At 41.9% G+C, this 25372-nt stretch overlaps 1 protein-coding gene across 1 annotated transcript in view; it reads left to right on the plus strand.

Moving 5' to 3' along the window:
- hsd17b4 (hydroxysteroid (17-beta) dehydrogenase 4) overlaps positions 1–25372 on the plus strand; it is a 159519-nt gene that overhangs the window by 31153 nt on the left and 102994 nt on the right. Inside the window, exon 11 of the mRNA XM_041186366.1 lies at positions 13175–13303. Within this exon, the coding sequence (XP_041042300.1) occupies positions 13175–13303 (129 nt within the window). The remainder of the gene's footprint in view (positions 1–13174; positions 13304–25372) is intronic.

The following is a 25372-nucleotide window of genomic DNA, read 5'->3' on the forward strand; positions in this document are numbered from 1 at the left end:
TGTTTTGGGGGACTTAATTAACCGAATATAGACTAGTGTAAAGGGCAGTGAGCGGCAAGAGTTCCTCAAATGTGTTCAGATGAATTTTCTATGGTATGTTTTAGGAGGTCCAGGAGGTACTGCTAGACATGCTTCTTGGGAATGAGGTGGGCCAAATGGGTCAAGATTTTTTAAATATTTATTTATTCATGCGATGTGGGCATTACTGGCTAGACCAGCATTTATTGCCCATCCCTATTTGCCCCTGAGGTGGTGATGAGCTACCTTCTTGAACTGCTGCAGTCCATCTTTGTAGGAACACCCACTGTGCTGTTAGGAAGGGAGTTCCAGGATTTTGATCCAGCCACAGTGTCAGTAGGGGAACATTTAGGGGATAGTGATCATTGTGTCATAACGTTTAGGTTGACTATGGAAAAAGGACAAGACAATCCAGAGTAAGAATAATTAACTGGGGCAAAGCCAAGTTCAGTGTGGTAAGAATGTATCTGACCCAGGTGAAGGTGGACAGGCAAAACTGTAACAATAATGGATTGCCTTTAAGAAGAGAGAGTTCGGACACAGTCAAGGTGTATTCCCAAGAGGGGGAAAGGTAGAACAAACAAATCCTGAGCTCCCCAGATGAAAAAAGAGTTAGAAATTAAGATGAAGAAGAAAAAGTGTGCTCATGAAAGATGTTAAGTATATAATACAACTGAGAACCAGGCTGAATATACAAGGTTTAGAGAGGAAATGTAAAATCAAATAAGAGAAGCAACGAGAGAGTAGGAGAAGAAGCTGGCAGCTAACATAAAAGGGAATCCAAAATCTTCTGTAGGCAAATAAATAGTAAAGGGAGGGGGGGAGACTGGGTTAAAAGGAGGAGTGAAGCCGATTAGGGACCAAAAAGGGGATTTACGGATGGAAGCAGGGCATGGCTGAGGTATTAAATGAATACTTTGCACCTATCTTTACCAAGGAAGAGGCTATGCAGCTCATAGTGACAGAGGAGGTAGTTCAGACACTTGAATGGCTTAAGATTGACGAGGAGGTATTGGATAGGCTGTCTATACTTAAAGTTGGTAAGGCACAGGGACCAGATGAGATGCATCTAAGGATACTGAGGGAAGTGAGTGAAAATTGCAGAGCCACTGGCAATAATTTGCCAATCTTCCTTAGATTCAGGGATCGTGCCAGAGGACTGGAGAATTGTAAATGTTACACAATTGTTCAAAAAGGATGCACATATAAGCCCTGCATCTACAGGCCAGTCAGTTTCACTTTAACGGTTGGGAATTTCTACATTCAAATTTCATGCAGAGAAGTGTGAAGTGATTCAATTTGGCAAGAAGAATGTGGAAGGACCATATACAATGAAGGGTAGAATCCTAAAGGGGGTGCAGGAGTGGAGGGGCCCTGGGTGTCAATGCATATAAATCACTGAAAGTGACAAGTTGAGAGAGTGGTTACTTACATCATCCTAGGCTTTACCAATAGGAGTATAGAGTCCAAATGCAAGGAAGTTCTGTTGAACTTGTATAAAATATTGGTTTGGCCTCAATGGGGTATTGCGTCTAGTTCTGGACACCGCATTTTAGGAAGGATATGAAGGCATTAGAAGGGGTGCAGAAAAGATTCACAAGAATAGTTCCAGGGACGAAGAACTTGAGTTACATAGAAACATACATAGAAAATAGGAGCAGGAGTAGGCCATTCAGCCCTTTGAGCCTGCTCCACCATTCATTATGATCATGGCTGATCATCCAACTCAATAGCCTCTGTTCCCACTTTCCCCCCATATCCTTTGATCCCTTTCACCCCAAAGAGCGATATCCAACTCCTTCTTGAAAGCAGACAATGTTTTAGCCTCAACTACTTTCTGTGGTAGCGAATTCCACAGGCTCACCACTCTCTGAGTGAAGAAATTTCTCCGCTTCTCAGTCCTAAATGGTCTACCCCGTATCCTCAGACTGTGACCCCTGGTTCTGGACTCCCCCACCATCAGGAACATCCTTCCTGCATCGACCCTGTCTACTCCTGTTAGAATTTTATAGGTTTCTATGAGATCCCCCCTCATTCTTTTGAACTCCAGTGAATATAATCCTAACTGACTCAATCTCTCCTCATACATCAGTCCTGCCGTCCCAGGAATCAGTCTGGTAAACCTTTGCTACACTCCCTTTATAGCAAGAACATCCTTCCTCAGATAAGGAGACCAAAACTGCACACAATATTCCAGGTGTGGTCTCACTAAGGCCCTGTACAATTGCATCAAGACGTCCCTGTTCCTGTAGTCGGATCCTCTGGCTATGAATGCCAACATACTATTTGCCTTCTTTACTGCCTGCTGCACCTGCATGCTTACCTTCAGCGACTAGTGTACGAGGACACCCAGGTCTCGTTGCACATTCCCCTCTCTCAATTTATAGCCATTCAGATAATAATCTGCCTTCCTATTTTTGCTAGCAAAGTGGATAACTCACATTTCACAGAATCACAGAATCACACGGTGCAGAAGAGTCCCTTCGGCCCATCGGGTCTGCACCGACACGTGAGAAACACCTGACCTACCTACCTAATCCCATTCACCAGTGCTTGGCCCATAGCCTTGAATGTTAAGACGTGTCAAGTGCTCATCCAGGTACTTTTTAAAGGATGTGAGGTAACCCGCCTCCATCACCCTCCTAGGCAGCGCATTCCAGACCGTCACCACCCTCTGAGTAAAAATGTTTTTCCTCACATCTCCCCTAAGCCTCCTGCCCCTCACCTTGAACTTATGCCCTCTCGTTACTGACCCTTCAACTAAGGGGAACAGCTGCTCCCTATCCACCCTCTCCATGCCCCTCATAATCTTGTACACCTTGATCGGGTCGCTCCTCAGTCTTCTCTGCTCTAACGAAAACAACCCAAGTCTATCCAACCTCTCTTCATAACTTAAATGTTTCATCCCAGGCAACATTCTGGTGAATCTCCTCTGCACTCCCTCCAGTGCAATCACATCCATCCTATAATGTGGTGACCAGCACTGCACACACTACTCCAGCTGTGGCCTCACCAAGGTTCTATACAACTCCAACATGACCTCCCTACCTTTGTAATCTATAACTCGATTGATAAAGGCAAGTGTCCCATATGCCTTTTTCACCACCCCACTAACATGCCCCTCTGCCTTCAGAGATCACCACCCCACTAACATGCCCCTCTGCCTTCAGGGATCTATGGACACACACGCCAAGGTCCCTTTGTTCCTCAGAACTTCCTAGTGTCATGCCGTTCATTGAATACTTCTTTGTCAAATGACTCCTTCCAAAGTGTATCACCTCACACTTTTCTGGGTTAAATTCCATCTGCCACTCATCTGCCCATTTGACCATCCCGTCTATATCATCCTGTAGCCCAAGACATTCAACCTCACTGTCAACCACCCGGCCAATCTTTGTGTCATCCGCAAACTTACTAATCCTACCCCCCACATAGTCATCTATGTCGTTTATATAAATGACGATTAATAGGGGACCCAATACAGATCCCTGAAAGCATCCTTCTGGATTCACCCTCTGTCTCCTACAACTAAGCCAATTTTGAATCCACCTTATCAAATTACCCTGTATCCCATGTGCATTTGCCTTCTTTATAAGTCTCCCATGTGGGAGCCTGTCAAAGGCTTTGCTGAAATCCATATAAACTACATCAACTGCACTACCCTCATCTACACACCTGGTCACCTCCTCAAAAAATTCAATCAAATTTGTTTGGCATGACCTCCCTCTGACAAAGCCATGCTGACTCTAGAATCTTCCCCACTACCGATGTCAGGCTGACTGGTCGGTAATTCCGTTTTCTCTCTACCTCGCTTTTTAAATAGTGGAGTTACATTAGCTACCCTCCAATCTGTAGGAACTGTTCCAGAGTCTATAGAATCCCGGAAGATGACCACCAATGCATTCACTATTTCTAGGGCCACTTCCTTAAGTACTCTGGGATGTAGATTATCAGGCCCTGGAGATTTATTGGCCTTCAATCCCATCAGTTTCCCCAACACCATTTCCCTACTAATACTGATTTCTTTCAGTTCCTCCCTCTCACTAAACCCTGTGTTCCCCAACATTTCTGGCATGTTATTTGTGTCCTCCTTTGTGAAGACAGAACCAAAGTATGTATTTAGCTGGTCAGCCATTTCTTTGTTCCCCATCATAAATTCCCCTGTTTCTGACTGTAAGGGACCTACATTTGCCTTCACCAATCTTTTTCTCTTCACATACCTATAGAAACTTATACAGTCGGCTTTTATGTTCCCCACAAGCTTACTCTCATATTCTATTTTCCCTTTCTTAATCAATCCCATGGTCCTCCTTTGCTGAATTCTAAATTGCTCCCAATCCTCAGGTCTGTTGTTTTTTCTGGCCAATATGTATGCTTCTTCCTTGGATCTAATACTATCTCTAATTTCCCTGTAAGCCATGGTTTGGCCACCTTTCCTGTTTTACTTTTGTGCCAGACAGGAATAAACAATTGTTGCTGTGCACCCATGCACTCTTTGAATGTTTGCCATTGCTTATCCACCGTCATCCCTTTAAGTAACGTTTCCCAATCCATCATAGCCAACTCGCGCCTCTTACCATCGTATTTTCCTTTATTAAGATTCAGGACCCTAGTATCAGAATCAAATATGTGACTCCCCATCTTGATGAAGAATTCTTCCATATTATGGTCGCTCATCCCCAAGGGGCCTTGCACAACTAGATTGCCAATTATTCCTTTCTCATTACACAATACCCAGTCTAGGATAGTCTGTTCTCCAGTTGGTTCCTCAATGTATTGCTTCAGAAAACCATCCCATATACACTCCAGGAATTCCTCCTCTACAGTATTGTTACTAATTTGATTTGCTCAATCTATATGCAGATTAAAGTCACCCATTATTACAGATGTTCCTTTATTGCATGCATCTCTAATTTTCTGTTTAATGCCATTCCCAATATTACCACTACAGTTTGGGGGTCTATATACAACCCCCACTAACATTTTTTGCCCCTTAGTGTTTCTCAGCTCTTCCCATACAGATTCCATATCGTCGGAGCTAATATCTTTCCTCATTTTTGTGTTAATTTCCTCTTTAAGCAGCAATACAGCTCTCGCCTTTTCCTTTTTGTCTGTTCTTCCTAAATACTGAATACCCCTGGATATTCAGTTCCCATCCCTGGTCACCTTGCAGTCACGTCTCCATAATCCCGACTGTATCATGCCTGCTTAAATCTATTTGCACGGTTAATTCATCCACATTATTGCGAACGCTCCTCGCATTAAGGCACAAAGACTTAAGGTTTGCCTTTTTAACATTACTTGTCCCGTTCCCACTATTTTTCACTGAGGCCCTGTTTGATTCTTGCCCCTGATTTCTCTGCCTATCACTTTTCTTATTCCCCTTTTTGTCTTTTGTTCTTGTCCTTGGTTCCTCTTCCTCTGACTCCTTGCATAGGTTCCCATCCCCCTGCCATTTTAGTTTAAACCCTCCCCAACCACTCTAGCAAATATTCCCACTAGGACATCAGTCCCGGTCCTGCCCAGGTATAGCCTGTCCAGTTTGTACAGGCCCCACCTCCCCCAGAACTGGTCCCAATGTCCCAGGAATCTGAAACCCTCCCCCTCACACCATCTCTTCAGCCACGTATTCATCCGATGTATCCTGCTATTTCTACTCTGACTAGCACGTGGCACTGGTAGCAATCCTGAGATCCCTACTTTTGAAGCTCTACTTTTCAACTTACTTCCTAGCTCCCTATAGTCTGCTTTTAGGACCTCATCCTTTTTTTTAACCTATGTCTTTTGTACCAATGCGTACCACGACCATTGGCTGTTCACTCTCCTTCTTTAGAATGTCCTGTAGCCGCCCTGAGACATCCTTGACCTTAGCACCAGAGAGGCAACATACCATCCTGGAGTCTCGTTTGCAGCTGCAGAAATGCCTACCTATTCCCCTTACAGTTGAATCCCCTATAACTATTGCATTCCCACACTTTTTATCCTCCCCTGTGCGGCAAAGCCAACCATGGCGCAACGAATTTGGCTGTTGCTGCTTTCCCCTGAGAGACCATTCCCCCCAACAGTATTCAGAGCGGTATATCTGTTTTGTAGGGGAATAGCCACAGGAGATTCCTGCACTGCCTGCCTAGTCCTCTTGCTCTGCTTAGTGGTCACCCATTCCCTTCCTGCCTGTGGACTCTTAGCCTGCGGTGTGACCACCTCTCGCTACGTGCTATCCATGATACTCTCCGCCTCGCGAATGCTCCACAGTGTCCCCAACTGCTGCTGCAGCTCTGAATCCCAGGTTCCCAGGAGCTGCAGCTGGAGACACTTCCGCACACATGCTGGTTCTGGGCACTGGAAATGTTCCCGGCTTCCCACATAGAGCAGGAGAAGCACACCATGGCTTTGAGCTCTCCTGCCATGACTCACCCCTTTAAATTAAATTAAACCTTTTGGAAGATACTTAATATCAAATAATATCAATTACTCTAGGGCCCTTCTTCCCTGCTCCTCGTTGTTACAGAATATAGCCCTTACAAACGATGAACCACAAAATAAGACCGTAAAATCTATAAGCGATAAAAGGAGTAAATACTTACCCGACCGTACTTACGGTACTCAAAGGGTCACCTTGTTCCCTCCTCACTGTACTCCCTTAGTCACCTCTGCTCTCCCAGCTCATTTTCAACTCCTGACTCCTCTTGTGCTCCTTTTCAACTCCTGACTCCTCTCATGCATCTCTTCCATAGATTGGAGAAGTTGGGACTGTTTTTCTTGGTGAATGTTGATAGGATGTTTGATAGAAGTATTCAAAATCATTGAGGGGTCTGGACAGAGTAGATAGGAAGAAACTGTTCCCATTGGTGGAAGGATCGTGAATCAGAGGGCACCGATTTAAGGTAATTGCAATATTGCAATTGCAATGACGACATGAGGAATAACTTTATAAAGCAACAAGTGGTGAGGATCTGGAGTGCAATGCCTGAGAGTTTTGTGAAGGCAGGTTTAATTGACTGATTCAAGATGAAATTGGAGCACTATCTGAAAAGGAAGAATCTGCTGGTCTGCAGGGTGAAGGTGGGATAGTGACATTAGATATGTTGCCCCTTCAGAGAGTCAGCACAGACCACAAGTGACCAATAGCCGCCTTTCATGTTGTAACCTTTCTATGATTCTATGACACATCTATATGTACTATTTTCATGACACAGAACAAACAACTGAACAGCTGTTGCCATAGTAAAAGATTGCAAAGAAAAGCTTAAAAGTGCAATTTTTAAAATGATGCTGGAAAACCTGCATTTCAGCATGAGGAAATTTCCAAACGCAACATTTTTATTGTGTTAGTTGAATTTTGAGGGAGCTAACATGATCTTTTCACCATGTTCTTTAAGGTGTGACGCTTCCCTTTTGTTTCTCCATTTATTAAATCTGTACTATAATGTCATCCTTTTCCTCTTTCTCAAAAAGACTTTGGCATTTTCTCCAATGTAATTATGTTTGCTACTAAGATTGACAGTCCTGCTCAGGTGGGACTCACTTTCCATGTTGCTTTACATAGTTTAAATTCATTGTAGTCACCATCTGTTCATCAGTTTTTATTTGTTTGCACATCTGAACCATCACATATGGAAATACTGCCACTAGGAAATGAGAATACATAAAAATAAAACCTTGAACATGTCTCTTAGCAGTGATCTTTGAATAATTGCAACCTCTTGGTGTTTCCTGAAAGTATTAAACATTAAGACATCAGCATCCATGTTTAAGGCCTGTAAAGGTTTCTTTTCTTTAAAGGTTCTGATACTGATCTAATGAGGGCATACTATTCTTCAACAAAGGATATATCGTTTTATTCTATTTTTTCTTTGTAAGCGCTCCCCTGGAGTGTCTGTACAGCTGGTAGGGTAGATGGACATCTGGCTAACAATAATGATGTACTTCATTGGCCTTTAGAAAGTGTGTGGCATTTGTCCAATGAAACAATGACAAAATTATATATATGCAATGTGTGTATACAATATATATCTGAATTTTTTATATATGAACTACACATACTAAATATAGCCATATGCATTCCTACATAGGTTACTTATGTGTGTGTGTATGTATTGTGTGTGTCTCAAGTTTACAGTTGTCTTGAAGCTACCTCTTGGTACGGTAGGTCAAGATTTTTGCAATACCTTGTAGCATCCATTTTATATGCTAGATGGCATTCACCACGATTTATCTAGTGCAGTAGGTGAGGAATGACAATAGGTGCAACTGTATTTTCAGACTATTAAGTCAAATCAGCATTAAAAGCTGGAGTGTTCTAACATTTAATGTATTTTCTGATGAAGTGCCTTGACAGGTGAACATCTTAACAGCATGGGTAAGAAGAGCTAACTTGTTCTTGATAGTAAATTACTATTCTCTTAGGATTTGGCATGCTATTAATCAGTCGCTGAAAGGTGTGAATGCTAAACAGACATTTACAAAAGACCAGAATAGCATCTGCTTCACACACATTTTTAGTTGCTGAGCATATTTTGGGTTTAGAAGCTGAAGGCAGAAAATATATGTACATTTATTTTTCGATGAATGTTTGATATTTTATCATTTTTTTTAAATAAAAGAAACAGCATAACCTAAACCTCTTAATACAGTTTTTTTTGATAACTGATATCTATTAGCAGATTAGGGTTGATATGTTACCTTGTTTTCCCCCTCCCCCGCCATGTAGTATGTTTGCAGTATGTATGAACATTTTGACCATGATTGAGGCAATCCAAATCAATCGGAACGATAATTTTAAGTTACACCCTAAGAAATAAAGTATCAAGATCATGAAAGATCAGCTAAAGTTCACATTCGGATTCTGTCTGAACAATCTGCTGATTTTAAACTTGCAGGCATTGCTTTAACAAAAGTGCTGGTTTATGTGCCTCATCTTTTTCTGATAGCAGGATTTCTGCCTTAAAATAAGAATTTTAAAATGAACTATTTGAATCCAGCTTTTTATGGAACTGCAGGAGCCTGAATATTTATTTGAAAGAAATATATCAATTTGGGAAGAAATCTTGCCTGAAAAGTAAGTTGAGAATTTTTTGAATAGACAAGGCCGTGTCACACAAGATCTGTGGCTTTCAAGATCTCTCATTCAGAATTGATAGGGTTAATATTATGTCTCCCCTCATGTTACCCCCCGCCCCCCACCGTCAAGGATTACAGTGCTACTGAATGGTGATGGCCTTTTTCTCCCCCACAGCACATTTTCTGACAACAATAACGTATTGTACAATTTTTGAAATTTTTCAGTTTTCTTGACTGTTCATGGAATAGAAAATTATATATTTTAGGGGTTCAAAATGACTTGATCACAAGATTTGAGTAATTAAATGTTGGATAAATAATGACACTGAATTCAAAATAGCATATTCAAACCACTCCCTGCACAGTGTACTGCCTTATTTGCCTTTTCTATTCAAATAGTGATTGGACCTAGGTACTGGTGTTTACTCAGATGGTCACTGTAAGGTCCAAAAATTATGAAATGTATTATGTGATAATGTTTAATAACTCCAGATACTTAGCTATCATTAGGACAATCCTAATTTTGATTATTTCCTTTGAAATTATACTGAATTTCTTTTGAGATTTAAGTAGAATGCTGTGTCTCTTTGTTCATTCAGTGTGCACTTTCATAAAAGGATGTCAATGAGACTAGCCTTATGATCCTGGGTGCATTTCAGCCTCAAATATTCTTGGAACCTACTCATCTGTACTGTTTCGAAGCAACTGTGGTCCTGCTGAGATGTAATCATTGTCAGAACTGCAAAACCTGTTACCATTGCCTGACACAGGCAGGCTGCCAACCATGCCACCTTATCACAAGCAGTTTGCAATCCAGCAGGCATCTTGTCAGCTTTTTGCATACCTGTTCCCCATAAGCAGTCAGGGATCTTGGCAGCCATAAGCAAGTTGTCTTTCAGTATGATGCAGGTGTTTTGATAACTTATTTTCTTGGAAATGATGCTTAATGTTAATTTATTCTTAAAAGCTTCACCAGAAATGTTCACTGTCAAAATTGGTCAATGATGTTGAGTTTTCTTGGTGAACAAGTTTGTGATACATTGACAATTGTGGCAATAGCCTCAAAAAATGGATGAATAAATACTAGAATATCAGCGGAGTGATGCTTAACCATGCAAGATACATTAATGCATTTGGCTGCAGATGAGCATATGCCTAATATTTAGCACAGGCTTGAGGGGCTACTCCTGTTCCCTATTCACCTATGGCAACCTTGGAGATTTGAGGTTTTATTTGTTTTGGATTTTGGTGCTCACTATCAGCCCTCTTAGTCCTAATTCTATCTTTTTCAACTGTGATTTCATACCGCTATAATATCTATCAGTTAAAAACCCCACCTTCATTATTTATAGTAGAATCTAGGGGTGGAATTTTATGGCCCTTCCCACCGATAGGATTTTCTGATCCCACCAAAATCAGTGGACTTTTGAACGACTCGTCCCATGCTGCAGTGGGGCCCTAAAATTCAGCCCTAGGTTTTTTACAGTTGTATTAGTCCCATGGGTAATTAAATTTCACTTCAATTTTTTTGGTCTGCGTTTTTTAAGGTGCACAAATGTTGTCTTTAACTCTTAAAGAGGCATTAATTGTTCTTTTTAACAGTAGTTTACATTTGGCTGATCGTTGTGTTTTTGAAAAAAGGAAAGTAAACATATGTAGTTTTCTGTCTTAGTGCACAAGTGTGTCTCAAATACTGAAAGATTCTCCAAATAAGGTTGAGAGGAGAGGGGACAATGAGGAGTGTGGAAGCTCCAGATTGGGTGCTCAGTCTTCATGTACCAGTTTCACTGGTCTGGGAAACTGCAGTTTTTTTTTTGAAAGAAGTGTACAGTTGAGTAAGAAAGAAAGCAAGAACTTGCATTTATAACACATCCTTCGTATGTCCCAAAGCGTCTTGAGTTCAGTGAATTACTTCTGAAGTCATTGTTTTATCAGCAAATGAGATATCCAATTTTTATTTAGCATGAACTCACAAACAGCAAATGAGATGACTGATCACCTTAATGCTGTTGGGATAAAATGTTGGCAAGCATACCCAGACATCCTGCTTATTTTTTGAATACTGTTATGAGTTCCTTTGCGCCCGTCCCAGCAGACAGATGGGACCTTGGTTTAACATCAACCCTAACAATGCAACATTCCTTCAATACAAAATTGAAATGCCGGCCCAGATTAAGTGCTGAAATCTTGGTGTAGGGTTTGATGCTACAGCCTGCTGATTCTAAGGCAAGGATGCTACCAACTGAGCCAAGTTAGCCCTTTAATTGGAGTGGAGACAGTGATTCTTTTTGTGAGAAGTGATGTGGGATAATTTACAAGTCCATATGACTTCTTCAGAGTCTTGAAATGTTAACCCTGTTTCTGTCTCTACAGATGCTGCCAGACCTGCTGAGTTGTAGCATTTTTTGGTTTTATATCAGATTTCCAGCATCTGCAATATTTTGCTTTTATCTTGGGAATAATTTATGTAGAATTATCATGACCCAGATCCCTTTAACTCTGAGCAATTATGTTTTCAGTGGAATTTATTTATTTATTCACAAAACTTAATAAAATACATTGATGTATTCAATATAAAACAAGTGGCATAGTTCAATCCTCAGATCAGCATTAACCTGAAGGCTCAGATTATTTAGAATTTCAATTTAACAATTTTATATATTCTTTTTAAGTAGTGCAAATGTTTGTTCAAATACTGCTGCTGAGAAATGTCCAGAAATGGAAACCTCTCTGAGTAAATGATCTTAATTTTCAAAAGCTGAACAGAAGCTTAAATAATTTTTTATTTGTGTAAATGTGAGCCATAGAAAAAATTAGCATTGTAACTGCTGTGAGTCAACCATAAGATGTAGGAGCAGAAGTAGGCCATTCAGCCCATCGAGTTTGCTCTGCTGTTCAATGAGATCATGGCTGATCTGATAATCCTCAACTTAATTTTCCTGCCTTTTCCCCATAACCCTTGATTCCCTTACTGATTAAAAATCTGTCTATCTCAGCCTTGAATACACTTAATGACCCAGCTTCTACAGCCCTCTGCAATAAAGAATTCCACAGGTTAAGTACCCTCTGAGAGAAAAAATCCCTCTTCATCTCTGTTTTAAATGGGTGACCCCTTACTCTGAGATTTTGCCCTCTGGTCCTAGACTCTCCCACAAGGGGAAGCAACTTCTCAGCATCTACCCTGTCAAGCCCCCTAAGAATTTTGTATGTTTCAGTAAGGTCGCTCCTCATTCTTCTAAACTCCAATGAGTACAGGCTCAACCTCTCCTCATAAGAAGATCCCTCTATACCCGGAATCAACCTAGCGAACCTCCTCTGGACTGCCTCCATTGTCAATATATTTTTCCTTGGATAAGGGGACCAAAATTGTTCACAGTATTGTAGGTGTGGTGTAACCAGTGCCTTGTATAGCTTTAGCAAGACTTCCCTACCTTTATACTCCATTCCCTTTGAAATAAGGGCCAACATTCCATTTGCCTTCCCATTACCTGTTGAACTTGTATGTTAGATTTATGGGATTCATGCACGAAGACTCCCAAGTCCCTCTGTGCTGTAGCTTTTTGCAGTCTTTCTCCATGTAAATAATATTCAGCTCCTCCATTCTTCCTGCCAAAATGCATCACCTCACATTTTCCCACACTATATTCCATCTGCCATTTTTCTACTCACTCACTTAACTTGCCTATATCCCTGTGTAGACTCCTTGTGTCACCCTCACCACTTGCCTTCCCACCTATTTTTCTTTCATCCGCAAATTTGGCGACAGTACATTCACTTCCCTCATCTAAGTCAGGTATGATTTCCCCTTCATGAAGCCATGCTGATTCTACTTGAATGGATTATGTAAGTCACTCGCCAACCTGACTTGGAAATATATCGATGTTCCTTCATTGTCGCTGAGCCAAAATCATGGAACTCCCTTTCTAACAGCACTGTGGGTGCACCTACACCACATGGACTACAGTGGTGCAAGAAGGCAGCTCACCACCACATTTTCAAGGGCAACTAGGGATGGGCAATAAATTCTGGCCACATCCCGTGAATGAATAATAAAAAAATCCACAACTGTGTAACTTATTTTTTTCTCTCTCATTAGTGCGTTGGGAACGAACATTGGGTGCTACTGTAAGGCAAAAGGATCAGCAAATGACGCCTGAGGCGGTGCGTGATAATTGGGAACGAATTTGTAATTTTGAGAACGCTACTAAACCCAAAAGCAGTAAAGGTAATTTTTGTTGGGAATTTTTGCAGTGGTTCATGTAAGCTTGAGTCAGCCATTATTTAACATTTTGTCCAGTGTTTTAGCACTTATTGAAAATGAGTGTATCGAGACAGAAAAAGAAATGTTGTTATAATTAACACAAAAATCTTAGACTAAGATATGACAGAGTGGGTTGTGCGTCTGGACTGCAGGCTGCAGGGATTTGTGGACAGCGAAACTGTCCAGAAGGAGCATATCGGCAGTAGATGACTCTGCGACAGAGAGATTTGCGATAGTGGCATTGAGCTGGAGTGAAAGTTAGAGACATTCTGACACATAAGGGAGGGTGAGAAGTATCAGGACAGATTGCTCCAGACATTGACCACTTCTCATAGAGAGGTGCAGGATAACAATGAGGTTGATGTGACTAAATAATGTACACAGAAAGGGGAATCAAAGTAAAATGGAGAATGATGATCAACAGAAATTGACCCTATCCAACAGGTACAGTGTACTTGCTATGTGTGTGTGTTAGAATAAGGAATGTTGGGAGGGCAGATGAAAAGCATTAGGCTGTCCAAAGTGGGGAGGAAGAGGAGGGGAAAGGTAATGTTGGCAGTTGTATGGAAATTCAGTAATTAGGGGGATGGATAGCATCCTTTGTTAGCAGTATTGAGAGTCCCACATGATATGTTGCCGACCTGGTGCCAGAGTGAGAGAAATCTCCAGCTATCTTGCAACGGTATTGGGGAGGGATGGAATGGATCAAGTCATTGCGATCCATGTTGGAAGCAACGATATAAGGAAGAATAGGCAAGATGCCCTGTTGGAGAATACCAGGAACTTGGAGTTCAATTAAACAATGTTCCTTCTAAACCACGTGATCACACAGCTACCCAAGTCAGCTCCTTTTGTGCATGGTGGTGCAAATAAATTTGAAAGGGCTGTGCACTTAAACAAATCACCTGCACAGGCTAAAAACAATTACAGGCTAAAAACAATTACACTTGAATATCCTTTATCCCAACATCCAAAAACTAAACTTTTCTTTTTGAATGGACCCTAATGTGAGCCAACATGAACCTCACCAAACTTTTGCGCGGGAAGTTTGTGACCTGAACTGATATGAACCTCGTTGACTGGGCCTGACCTTCAGCTTAGGAAGTCTAGTTGTTTGGCTGCCCTGTTTACAGTCACGTGCCTCTTGCCTTACCTTGTGATTTTTGTGGTTATTTAATGTTTTTGTGCTTTTAATCCACCGTGAACATGTCAAAAAGACCATCAGATACCCTTTTGGAAAACAGTGAGAAAAGGAAAAGGAAGCAAAGGGAAACTGTTTATGATGTGCAAGTGTGTAATATATCATTATCATTGCCATAAAACATACAGTAGCAGCCCATGGTTGTCTGGCTGGCCGTGTGGTTTTGGTGGCGTGCTGATTGGTCCTGCCAAGATGTGTTCGTTTACATCAGGTGTTCAAATGGTGTGTGGAGTGAATTTCCTCCTAACGACTTTGCAGTTAGTTTATACATTAATAACGCAATGTAATGTTATATTACAGGTATAATAAGCCTTAATAGGGTGTCTGAGAGTTGGCAAATGGAGGAACAACCTTATATTTGTAGACTATCGCTAGCCTAGGCTTAAGCTATTCTAATGTAAGTAGGCCTAGGCCTATTGTGTATATACGGTAGCTATATCATATCTGAAAACCGAACGTTTCTGAATCTGGAAGTGCAGTCGGCCTCAAGGGTTTCAGATAAAGGATACCGACCTGTAAAGGGTACTTTGATTGTAACCTACAATAACCAAGCCACATAAGACCGTAAGACATAGGAGCAGAAATAGGCCATTTTGCCCATCGAGTCTGTTCTGCCATTCAATGAGGTCATGGCTGATCTGATGATCCTCAACTCCACTTTCCTGCCTTTTCCCCATAACCCTTGATTCCCTTACTGATTAAAAATCTGTCTGTCTCAGCCTTGAATATACTTAACAATCCAGCCTCTACAGCCCTCTGTGCTAAAGAATTCCACAGATTGACTACCCTCTGAGAGAAGAAATTCCTCCTCATCTCTGTCTTAAATGGGTGACCCCTTACCCTGAGATTATGGTCTCTGGTTCTATACTCTCCCACAAGGGGAAACAGACTTTCAGCGTCTACCCTGTCAAGCCTCCTAAGAATCATATATGTTTCAATAGGGTATTTTTATTCATTCACGGGACATGGGCTTTGCTGGCTGGACCAGCATTTATTGTCTATCCCTTGTTGCCCTTGAGAAGGTGGTGGTGAGCTCCCTTCTTGAACCACCGCAGTCCGCAAGGTGTAGGTACACCCTCAGTGCTGTTAAGAAGGTAGTTCCATGATTTTGACCCAGTGACAGTGAAGGAACAGTGATATATTTCCAAGTCAGGATAGTGAGTGTCTTGGAGGAGAACTTCCAGGTGGTGGTGTTCCCATTTGTCTGCTGCCCTTGTCCTTCTAGATGGTAGTGATTGTGGGTTTGGAAGGTGTTGTAGACGGAGCCTTGGTGAATTCCTTTCATTCTTCTAAACTCTAACAAGTACAGTCCTCATAAGAAAATCCTTCTCTATTCTTCCTGCCAAAATGCACAACCTCACATTTTCCAAGATTATATTCCACCTGCTACATTTTTACTCACTCACTTAACCTGCCTATATCCCTCTGTAGACTTTGTGTCATCCTCATCACTTGCCTTCCCACCTATTTTTGTGTAATCTGCAAATTTGGCGATAGTACATTCACTTCGCTCATCTAAGTCATTAATATATATTGTAAATAATTGAGGCCCCAGTACTGATCCCTGTGGCACCCCTCTAATTACAGGTTGCCACCCTGAAAATGTCTCCCTTATCCTGACTCTCTGTCTCCTATTAGTTAGCCAACTCTCCATCCATGCTAATATACTACCCCCAACACCATGGGCTCTTATCTTATTAAGTAGCCTTATGTGTGGTACCTCATTGAATGCCTTTTGGAAATCCAAATATATTACATCTACTGGTTACTCTTTATCTATCCTGCTTGTTACCATCTCAAAGAATTCTAATAAATTTGTCAGGCATGATTTCCCCTTCATGAAGCCATGCTGTCTCTGCTTGATTATATTATGCATTTCTAAATGCTCTGCTATTACAGCCTTTATAATAGACTCCAACATTTTCCCAATGACGGATGTTAAGCTAACTGGCCTAAGGTTACCTGTTTTTTGCTTCCCTCCCTTTTTGAATAAGGACGTTACATTGGCAGTTTTCCAATCTTTTGAGACTGTTCCAGCGTCTAAGGATTCTTGGCGATTACTACAGGTGTAGCTACTTCCTTTAATATCCTAGAATGCAGCCCATCAGGCCCTGGGGACTTATCAGCCTTTAGCCCCCTTAGTTTCCTTGGTACTTTTTCTCTAGTGATAGTTATTGTATTTATTTCCTCCCCCTCTTTTGTCCCTTGATTATTTAGTATTTTTGGAGTGCTATTATTGTCTTCTACCGCGAAGACTGATGCACAGTATTTATTCAACTCCTCTGCCATTTCCTGGTTCCCCATTATCATTTCCGCAGCTTCATTCTCTAAGGAGCCTATGTTCACTTTGGCCTCTCTCTTCCTTTTTATATATTTAAAGAAGCTTTTACTGTCCATTTTTATATTACTTGCTATTTTACTCTCAAAGCTTATTTTCTCCCTCTTTATTATTTTTGGTCATCTTTTGTTGTTTTTTAAAACTTTCCCAATTCTCTGGGTTACCACTAATCTTTGCCACATTATATGTTTTTTTCTTTCAATTTGATACTATCCTTAACTTCCTTGGTTAATCATGGTTGGTTTACCCCTAGCTAGAATCCTTCTTCCTCACTGGGATTTATATGCAAATTAATATAGGGATATGCAGATTAGGGAAGTGAATACATGGTTAAAGGAATGTTGTGGCAAAGAGGAGTTCCATATCATTGACACAGGCACTAATACTGGAACGAAAAGAACTACATTGTTGGACTGGATGCCGCATTAACCAGGATGGAACCAAGGTCCTAGTGAAAAGAATAAATAGGGCAGTCACAATGACTTTAAACTAGCAAATGTGGTAGGGATGATAGAGGGTTCGGGGAGAAGGCAGTTTAAATAATAGTTTGAAAACAGAAAGAGAATAGAGTAACAATCACAAATTGCTTTAAGAACTACAGGTAGAGGAAACACTGATGTAAAATAATTAAACCAAGAAAGAGAAATAAGAAACATGTAAGTAAAACCTTAGAGCAGAATGACATGTTAGAGTCTGTGGTGTAAATAAGCATTCTTTAAATAATTGCAGAATATAAGAAACAAATTGAATGAACTGCAGGTGCACGTTCAACTTGGAGGGTATGACATGGTAGCCATTACTGAGAGATGGCTGCAAGATGGTCAGGACTGGGAACTAAATATACCAGGTTGTAATGTCTATTGGAAAGATGAGGAAAATGGTAGCAGGGGCGGACAGCCAGAGTGATTAAGCATGAATTCAGTATATGAGGACAGAATGAGAGGTATGCAGTGGAAACTTTTTATGGGTAGAATTAAGAAATAGGAAAAGATTTAAGACTAGTAGGAGTCATGTAAAGGTCACTTGGTGACATTTGCGAAGTGGTAATTTGTATAAATGCAGAGATTAAACACATATATAGCAAAGGCAGAGTGATTTCATAGAGATTTGGCGAGCAGACCGATGCATGTCAGAATGGTAGTTAATTTCCTGAGTGTATTTAAGATAGCTTTCTGCAATAATATGTCCTGAAAGCAACAAGGGGGCAGACCATATTAGACTTACTAATGAATAATGAGCTAGATTTAATTACCAGCCTAACAGCACAAGTATTTATCTAATAGTGATCACAATATGATTGAATTCAACACAGTATTTGAAAGAAAAAATGCAAAATAGCTACTAAAATTCTAGATTTAGATAACGTTGATTTCAATACAATAAGTCAGACGTTGTCCATAGTAAGTTGAACAGATCTGTCTGTGTTAATAAGAAAAGATTGGTAGAGGTGTTCAATAAAGACTTTAATGTGACACAGAACTAGTTTATGCTGCAAGGGGCGAAAAATTCTAATTGCCAAAATATACACCCATGGACTACAGCAAAAAATTGAGGGACAACTTAAAATTAAAAGATACAACATACAAAATGGGAAAAAAAACATAACCTGACAAATGGAAGAGAAGTAAAAAATGAGAAGGGTAACAAAAAAGGGTATAAAAAGGGAGTATGAGCAGAAACTTGTAAGGACTATCAAAATCAACGCAAGTTTTTTACAGTTGCATTAGGAAAAAGAGGATGGCCCAGGAGCAATGTGGCCTCCTTGAATATTGTTAACGATGATGTTGTAAATTAAGGAAATATCAATATTTGCAGGTAGAGGTAGAGGTTACTGTGCTGAACATCCCAAGGAAAATAATATAAAATAAACACAAAATGCTCAAAAATCTGAGGTTTGGCAGCATCTGTTGAGAGAGAAACAGAGTTAATGTTTTGAGTCTAATATGACTTTCCTTCAGAACTAGAGAGAGGCAGACATGTGATGGGTTTTATGCTATTAAAAAAGGTGGGAGGGGCAGGTGGAGCAAAATAGCAAGTCATGGATAGATTAGAGGGTGGGGGAGATTAAATAACAAATATGTTATGGAACAGAAGACAAAGGGTGTGGTAATGATGATATTAAAATCTAAAGCTTTGGTCCGGAGTAGGTATCAATAGCAGAGTATTCTCAGAGTAATAACTTAGCTGATGGGATAGATATCCAAGTTTGTTGATAACCCAGAGACTGTGACATTGTAAGCGGTGTACATGGAAGCTTTAAAATTACAAAATTATTAATGGATTAAGTGAATGGAGAAAACTGTGGCAAATTAATTCCACTGTAGCCAAATGTGAGGTAATCAATTATGGACCTAAAATGGATTAATCAGAGAATTTTTGAAGTTAAGACCATAAGACGTAGGAGCAGAAATAGGTCATTCGGCCCATTGAGTCTGCTCTGCCATTCAATGAGATCATGGCTGATCTGATAATGCTCAACTCCACTTTCCTGCCTTTTCCCCATAACCCTTGATCCCCTTACTGATTAAAAATCTGTCTATCTCAGCCTTGAATATACTTAACGACCCAGCCTCTACAGTAAAGGTAAAGAATTCCACAGATTAACTACTCCCTGAGAAAAGAAATTCCTCCTCATCTCTGTTTTAAATGGGTGACCCCTTACTCTGAGGTTATGCCCTCTGGTCCTAGACTCTCTCACAGGGGAAAGAACCTCTCAGTATCTACTCCATCAAGCCCCCCTAAGAATCTTATACGTTTCAATAAGGTCGCCTCTCATTCTTCTAAACTCCAATGAGTGCAGGCCCAACCTACTCAACCTCTCCTCAAAAGAAAACCCTGCCATACCCGGGATCAACCTAGTGAACCTTCTCTGGAATGCCTCCATTGCCATTATATCTTTGCTTGGATAAGGGGACCAAAACTGTTCACAGTATTGTAGGTGTGGTCTAACTAGTGCCTTGTACAGCTTTAGCAAGACTTCCCTATTTTTATACTCCATTCCCTTTGAAATAAAGGCCAACATTCCATTTGCCTTACATATTGCTAAACTTGTGTGAAAAACTAGAAACATTGGCGGTCCAACGAGACTTGTGGGTCCCGACATAAAGGTCATTAAAATGTCATGAACAGATATAGAATATAATCAAAAAGGCTACTATGCATCACTAGAATATAAGGTCTAGGGTGTGGTGGGGGGAGGCGGTAGAAGTTTTGCAAGAGACTATACAAAGCCCAGATTAAGCTGTACCTGGAGTACTGTGAGCAGTTCTGGTCATCATTCCTTAGGAAGAATATATTGACCTGGAGGGAGTATAGCATAAATGTACCAGTTTAAGTTATGAGAAGAGATTACACAAACTAGGAATATGTTCTCTGGAGTTTAGAAGATTAAAGAAAGTGACATGATAAAAATTTTCAAGATATTAGGAGGAACAGATAGAGAGGAACTATTTCTGCTGGGCTGGGACTGGGGGCAGAGAATAAAAATTAGAGCCAAACCTTGTGCAGTGAAATTAGGGAAACTTCAAAACATGAAGGGTGGTAGAAATTTGGGACTCTCTTCTGCAAAAGGTAATTGATGTTAGGTCACTTATGAATTTTAAATCTAAAATTGATGGATTAGGTCACAGATCAGGCATGGCCTCATTAAACAGCAGAACGGGCTCGATGGGCTAAATGGCGCCCTCCTGCATCTGTGTGTCTAGGGAACTTGTTGACCCATACTTTTTGGAAGTTACTGTAGGAAACATTTGTACAACACAGAAGAAGGCCATTTTGTCCATTGTGCATGTGTCAACCTTTGAAAGGCTCCAGAACAGGTGAGGGGATCATCATGCATGACTAACCTGTGCCCTTTTGTTCTGATGCAGGCAGTATGCAAACTTGGTGGTGCCTGCTAATTTATGCGATAGTCACATTAAGCTCAGCATTGTATGTGCTGCTGAGTGGCTAGTGCCTCAGTAGAGGACCTAAGTCCATGTGAGGCCAGCACCACTTAAAAGTCATTTGGAATCTCTTAAAAGAGGAGGTGCATTTTGGTTGCATAGGTATGGGAAGTGGCTGGATAAGACATTCTGAGTGGGGAAAAGAGTAAAAATGGCTCAGTAGGGCAGAAGTTATGTTCCAAGATGCTGATGCAGCAGTGGAGTCCTTGGTGTATGAGGTGGACAGGAGGAGAGAGGTTCTCTGCCCACTGTGCGCCTTCCAGACAAACACTAAGATGGCAGTGAAAGCTAATAGTCAGGAATTGGGGCACCCCAATTCCTGATTCTGGGTCCCTTGATTGGGCAGTAAGTGCTTTTGCAGTACGCATCCCCCCACCTCTGGAAAATTTGTTGGCAAACCAAATAGGATTGCTGGGAAGCACGGGAGACCTATGAGAGTTTGGGGGCATCACTAAGCCACCAGCAAGTGCTGATGGATTCAGGGATAATCACCTTTAAGTGGCTCAATAATGAACCTAATTAGCCAATGGACGGGTTCCTTGCGTTGACCCATTCCCGTGGCCTCCTCGCGATTATGTGGGCCTGCTCCTAACCTAGCCTACTCTGGTGGATTCCAATAAATACAGGCAACTCCCTCTTTCAGAACGAGGTGGCACATAAGCGCAGACAGCAACACCTAACTGGAAGGGCAGTCATGGTTCCATGTCCTTCCCATGGAGGAGACTGTGTTTGCAGTGATTGGTATGACCACAACTGAGGCAATTTCCAGTGGCAAGGCTAAAACTATTTAAGATTTTTTTTATTCTTTCACAGGATGTGGGTGTCACTAGCTAGGCCAGCATTAATTGCCCATCTCTAATTACCCTTGAGAAGTTGGTAGAGAGCCACCTTCATGAACTGCTGCAGTTCATGTGGTGTAGGTGCACACAGAGTGCTTTTAGGAAGGTGTTCCAGGATTTTGACGCAGCAACAGTGAAGGAAGTTCCGATCAGGATGGTGTGTGGCTTGGAGGGGAATTGGAGGTAGCGGTGTTCCCATGCGTCTGCTGCCCTTGTCCTTCTAGGTGGGAGAGGTCGCAGGTTTGGAAGGTGACTTGGCCTTGGTGAGTTGCTGCACTGAGTCTTGTAGATGGAGCACACTGTTGCCACTGTGCATCGATGATGGAGGGAGTGAATGTTGAAGGTGATGGATGGGGTGCCAATCAAGCGGGCTGTTTTGTCCTGGATGGTGTCGAGCTTGAGTGTTGTCGGAGCTTCAAACATCCAGACCTGTGGAGAGTATGCCATCATACTCCTGACTTGTGCCTTATCGGCGGTAGATAGGTTTATGGGAGTTAGGAGGTAGATTACCCACTGCAGAATTCCAAGCCTCTGACCTGCTTTGTAGCCACAGTACTTATATGGCTGGTCCAGTTCAGTTTCTTGTCAATGTTAACCACCCCAGGATGTTGATAGAGGGGTATTTAGCGATGGTAATGCCATTGAATGTCAAAGAGAGATGGTTAAATTCTCTTTCATTGGAGATGGTTGTTGCCTGGCATGTATGTGGAGTAAATAATACTTGCCACTTATCAGCCCAAGTCTGAATGTTGTCCTGCTGCATATGGATGCGGACTGCTTCAGTAACCGGGACGTGTGTGGAGATCCAGTTAGCAACCAATATCACGAATGGTGCTGAACGTTATGCAATCATCAGCGAACATTCCCACTTCTGACCTTATGGTCAAAAGGTCATTGATGAAGCAGCTGAAGAATGTTGGGCCTAGGACACTGCCCTCATGAGCACCTGAAGCAATGTACTGTGACTGAACCATCTTCCTTTGTGCTAGTTATGATTCCAATCAGTTAAGAGTTTTACCCCCAGTTCCATTTACTTCAGTTTTGCTAGGAATCCTTGATGCCACACTGGGTGAAATGCTGCCTTGATGTCAAGGGCAGTCACTTTCCCCTCACCTCTGGAGTTCAGCTTTTTTGTCAATGTTTGAACCAAGGCTGTAATGAGGTCAGGAGCTGAGTGACCCTGGTGGAACCCAAACTGAGCGAGTTATTGCTGAGTAAGTGTCGCTTGATAGCACAATCAACATCACAATCAACATCACCTTGTTGATGACCGCCAGTGGACTGATGGGATGGGAATTGGCCAGGTTGGATTTGTCCTGCTTTTTGTGGACAGCACCTACCAGGGCAATTTTCTACATTGCTGGGTAGATGCCAGTGTTGTTGCTGTACTGGACCAGCTTGGCTAGGGATGTGGCTAGTTCTGAATCTCCAGTCTTCAGTATTATTGCTGAATGTTTACAGTGCCCGTAGCCTTTGCATCATCCACTTCAGTTTCTTAATATCATGCGGAGTGAATCCAATTGGTTGAAGACTGACATCTGTGATGTTGGGGACCTCATAATGAGGCTGAGATGGCTCATCCAGTCAGCACTTTTGACTGAAGATAGTTGTAGATGCTTCAGCTATGTCTTTTGTACTGATGTATTGGGCTCCCCATCATTGAGGATGGGGATATTTGTAGAGCCATTTGTGGAATGGTGTATTCCTACCTAATCCACCTCCTCATCCAACTTCCCCCTTGTCCCACAGTCTCTTCTGATTTATAAGCCTGCAGCTGGTGTAAGGATGCACTTCTGGTTCTTCCTCACTCCCCTCACTACCACCATATCCTTGTGCTTTTCTCCTTTCAGATTCCAAAGAACTGCCAGCTGGCTGGTGTTATGATCCTTGACCAGACCCCAGGAGACCCAATTAGGGGCCAATAACATTTTGTTTAAAGTAGATAAAGTTTGAGATTCAAGATGCCTACGAAGGGAATAAAGTCCTAAGATTCTATGAGTTTTAAGCAAACAAGAATGAACTTTACTGTACAAGTTCAGAAGGATAAAGCAATTTACAAATATTTTACTTATGCATTAAAATTCAGGGTAAGTATCAGGTACATGTGAATTAACAAATGAACTGCGGTCGAACATACCACATTACACAGTAAATGACCATACATCAGGTGGTTTACACAAAATAAGCAACTAAATCTGCTTCCATGAATTTCTCAACAACCCACCCAGACACTTGTCACACTGTGAGCCAACCAATCTCACTGAAACTTTGTCTTTTTCATGAGGGTTTGCAGTCTCCACGTTTGAAGATCCTGCCTTGGAACTCTATCCAAACGTTGCTCCTACTCAGACAGCTTTAACAATGGCCCACTTCACAGGGTTTCTATCTTGCCTCCTGAGATTCCTGAGTAAACTGAAACACTAGCTTACAAGCACACTTCCTGATCTATAGCCATACCAGGCAGAATTCCACTGCTCCAGATGGGTAACTTTGCCCCAGTGGCCCTGTTTACTTAAAGCCTGCTCTCCACATCCCTTTCTCTACTTTTTTACCTCAACTTACCTGGGTCCTCTGCTTGTCCCTCTCTATGGCACTTGTTGACTGGCAGGCTCCCTGAAACTGTCTCAAGAAGAGCTGTTCACTCACCCTTGAACTGACCTGGTGACCTACCAAACTCCCAGAAGGCCCCACCCTTGTTACTTGGCAGGAACCAATGTAACAAGCTTTGGGGCATCTTCTACCTTAAATGTTGCAATACCCACTGACTGCTAATTTAGCACCCAGGGACGGTCAGTGGGAGCATGAAGCCCAAAAGGAGAAAGAAACTGACATACTATCATTGATCTTGAACATGCAGCCACCAGCTCATATACTGGGCCTGCACGTAACTTAGAGGATAGCATAAAGGTGGGATCAGCATCTGAATCATTGGGCTTGAGTAACCTGCAGATGCCAGCTCCCCAGAGGGTGAAGCCACACTTGAGTTCCGCTGCAGAGAACTCCGATGAGGCCTTCGATCAGGTGGTGTACACAAAATAAGCAATTGGTATGCTTGGTGCATTGGCAAGCCTGCCAGGAAGCCTTCAGTCATTGTCAAGAAGCATGGAGAACCTAGCCACTTGACGTCTGAGTGCTATGGTTGAAGCTCAGACAGAGGTCATGCACAGCTTGTTGCCATGCAAGCTCAGCTTCCTGCTGCGCAGGCTCTGGATACCAATGTTAAAAGGGACTTTCAAGATGTCACAGCAGTCCATCCTCCCAGCAGGTTGTTGAGGCGCAGCCCCAGGGGACATGGTCGTGGTTCTGTGGAGCAGAAACTTGATCTCCTCTCCTACCACTGCCACCCTGCCAGTGCTTTTGCTGTTACTTGTCAAACAGTCAGCCCTGACTGCTACCCCCTGTGCTGCAGTCTGAAGCCAGGCGTTGTAGTGCCAGAGCTGCTCAAGGACATCTTAAAAAGATGCCGTCTCCCTCCCTGAAAGGCTACTACCACGGGGGTAGCACTATGTAGGAACATAAGGCCAGGTAGAGGCAGCTGCAAGATAGCACGAAGAAAATACCCAAAGTTGATTATTTGATTTTTACATGGAATATTGGATGGTCTGTTTGATGAAGTTGGTTTGGAATGATTGTTATCTGGCTTTAATTTCAGCATTGTGACGAAGAAGAAGCTGTGTTGGTCAGTGACGGAGAAAAGGAAAGCGGTGCGGC

This window comes from Carcharodon carcharias, chromosome 4 (assembly GCF_017639515.1).
Source record: "Carcharodon carcharias isolate sCarCar2 chromosome 4, sCarCar2.pri, whole genome shotgun sequence".
Lineage (NCBI taxonomy): Eukaryota > Metazoa > Chordata > Chondrichthyes > Lamniformes > Lamnidae > Carcharodon > Carcharodon carcharias.